The sequence below is a fragment of the Orcinus orca genome, chromosome 4 (genome assembly GCF_937001465.1).
Source record: "Orcinus orca chromosome 4, mOrcOrc1.1, whole genome shotgun sequence".
Taxonomy (NCBI): Eukaryota; Metazoa; Chordata; class Mammalia; order Artiodactyla; family Delphinidae; genus Orcinus; species Orcinus orca.
This window is the reverse complement of record NC_064562.1, coordinates 16,394,666-16,397,056: the sequence shown is the minus strand read 5'-3', so window position 1 is coordinate 16,397,056 and position 2,391 is coordinate 16,394,666. Positions and strand designations below refer to the sequence as shown.

At 41.7% G+C, this 2,391-nt stretch overlaps 1 protein-coding gene across 1 annotated transcript; it reads right to left on the bottom strand.

The window, feature by feature from the left end:
- Positions 1–356: 356 nt before the first annotated feature.
- Positions 357–1,531, bottom strand: PDHA2 (pyruvate dehydrogenase E1 subunit alpha 2). The gene is given in 3 exon segments (XM_012535637.1): positions 357–910; positions 1,004–1,162; positions 1,165–1,531. Coding segments are annotated over 3 exon segments (1,080 nt in total).
- Between the last annotated feature and the right edge of the window lie 860 nt (positions 1,532–2,391).

Below are 2,391 nucleotides of genomic sequence, written 5' to 3'. Positions count from 1 at the left end.
ACCTCTCCCCCAGCTCCTGTTGGTAGAATACTCCACCTTTTGTTTGGACTGCCTGATTCTAACTGATGTATGCTCAAAATCAACTCTTGAAAATTTTAATGTGCCTCAGTTTATCTTTTAACAATACTAAATGATTAACTGTATAGTATCTTTTAATGCAATAATGTACAATTGAATGTAATACCGCAACTGAATGTATATCTTTCTGTGATCTCATTTATGCCTTTCCATTATCTCTTAATTATCTCAATTCCTCTTAATAAAAGTTTAAAAGACTTTTGTTTTACGGGTTTTATTCCTCCTTAACAAAATTAAGTACACAGTTTCTTAAAGTTGACCGTGAATATATTCTCCTTTTAACTGACTGACTTAAACCTGATCCACTGATTTGCATCACGAATTTCAAAAGGTGGATTAGTGCTGTAGATGTGATGGCTTAATTCTTCCAAAGGTGGTTCAGGATCGGTTATAGCAAACTGAGCAGCAGCATCAATTTCTTTCCTCACTTCAACATCAATTTCCTTCAATTCTTCAATACTGGCAAGTTTGTTGTTTACCATTTTATCTTTGAGAAGCATGATAGGATGGCTCTTACTGCTTAAATTCTGAACTTCTTCTCGTGTACGATAACTGATTCCAGGGTGACTCATACTGTGTCCATAATAATGGTATGTCAGCAGCTCCATCAGTATGGGCCCCTTTCCAGATCTACAATAGTCAGCTGCAACCTTAGTTGCCTCCCAAACACACAGAACCTCCATTCCATCTACCTTTAGGCCAGGGATGAAACTGCCTCTCTTGTAGTAATCAGTGTTGGCTGCAGCTCTCTCAACAGATATTCCCATTCCATAGCGGTTATTCTCACAGATGAAAATACAAGGTAAATTCCACACAGCTGTCATATTATAAGCTTCAGATATCTGACCCTGATTAGCGGCACCATTCCCATGTAGAGTCTAACACACCTCGTTGTTTCCCTTATGTTTACAGGCCAGAGCAATACCAGCTCCCAGCAGTCCCTGAGCGCCAACAGTGCCATTGCCTCCATAGAAGTTATTGGCATACATATGCATTGACCCTCCTTCTCCTTCAACACAGCCACCTCTTCGACCTGTCAGCTCTGCTAGAATTGATGGGACAGAAAGTCCACAAGTACACATGAGCCGTGAGCCTGAAAGGATGCAATAACATGATCTGTGGGATTTAGCCCAGCCTCAAGACCCACACAACAAGCTTCCTGACCATCACACAAGTGACAGAAACCACGAATAAATTTCTGTTTTTACAACTGATCCGCCTTCAATTCCATTCGACAAATGTTCTGCATCATCCTGTAGTATTTGAGTCCATCCTCCCGGGTGAGCACTGCGGTGACAGGGGCACCCTCTTCCAACCGATAAAGATCACATTTCTTAATCTCAAATGTAGCATCATTTGAATAGTTACAGGATGCCACAAGCACCCTGTTAGCGGGCTTCTGGATGACAACAGACAGCACGCTAGAGACAGCAGCAGCCAGCATCTTCCTCATGGAGCGCAGCCAGGGAGGCCGTGAGTCTCCATCTGCCAGGGTCACCTGAGTCCCAGTCTCCAGTGGACCCTCCACCCCCAAAACACACGCTGCACCACAATGACCGTGCGCTGGTGGCAGAGGCCACGTCATGCTGCGCGAGGCCACGGGCCGCAGCCTGGATCAGCTGATTTTTACAGTGCCTTCCAACTGTAAAATTAAGAATAAAGGTTGTTTCTTGCCCTGGAAGACTTGGCTGAACTACACTCTGTTCCTAACTAACGCCATCATCATTGCTAAAACATCATAATCTGGGTCCCTTTTCCCTGCTATACGCTAAAGTAATGCTTCCTGAACGTTGTATTCAATGGAAAAGAGGAGAAAACACAATCCTTAAGGCACACAAGAGCTCTGACAGGTTAAGCCAAAGATGTTCTTACCAATATTTCTTTAAAGTCTTTTTAAAAATCTTTAAAATATGTATGAATATTTTATCCTACTCCACAATACACCATGTTTATTTTAAAGTAAAAATAAAGATGCAAATTATTTTTAGTTTACATAAGTTAAAAAAACACACACTTTTTTTAAAAAGTTGGTGCACCGGAAGAATATGCACATTTACACTATGGATTCTAGCACCTGTGTCTCCTGATTGGTGGTGAGGGAGGGCACGTGACGGTACACAAATCCCTACCTGAGATTAAAAGTCTAAACCCAATAACAAGCTTTGCCTGGTGTGCGAAAATTGAAATCAGGGTTGAAATGATCTAAGCGTAGATGGAATGGATGTTCTATGTGTCCAGGAAGGAATCAGGGTTAAAGTAGCTACTAACAAGTTTTTACATGGCACTTTTCCTTGCTCTTTATTGTAATCCTGA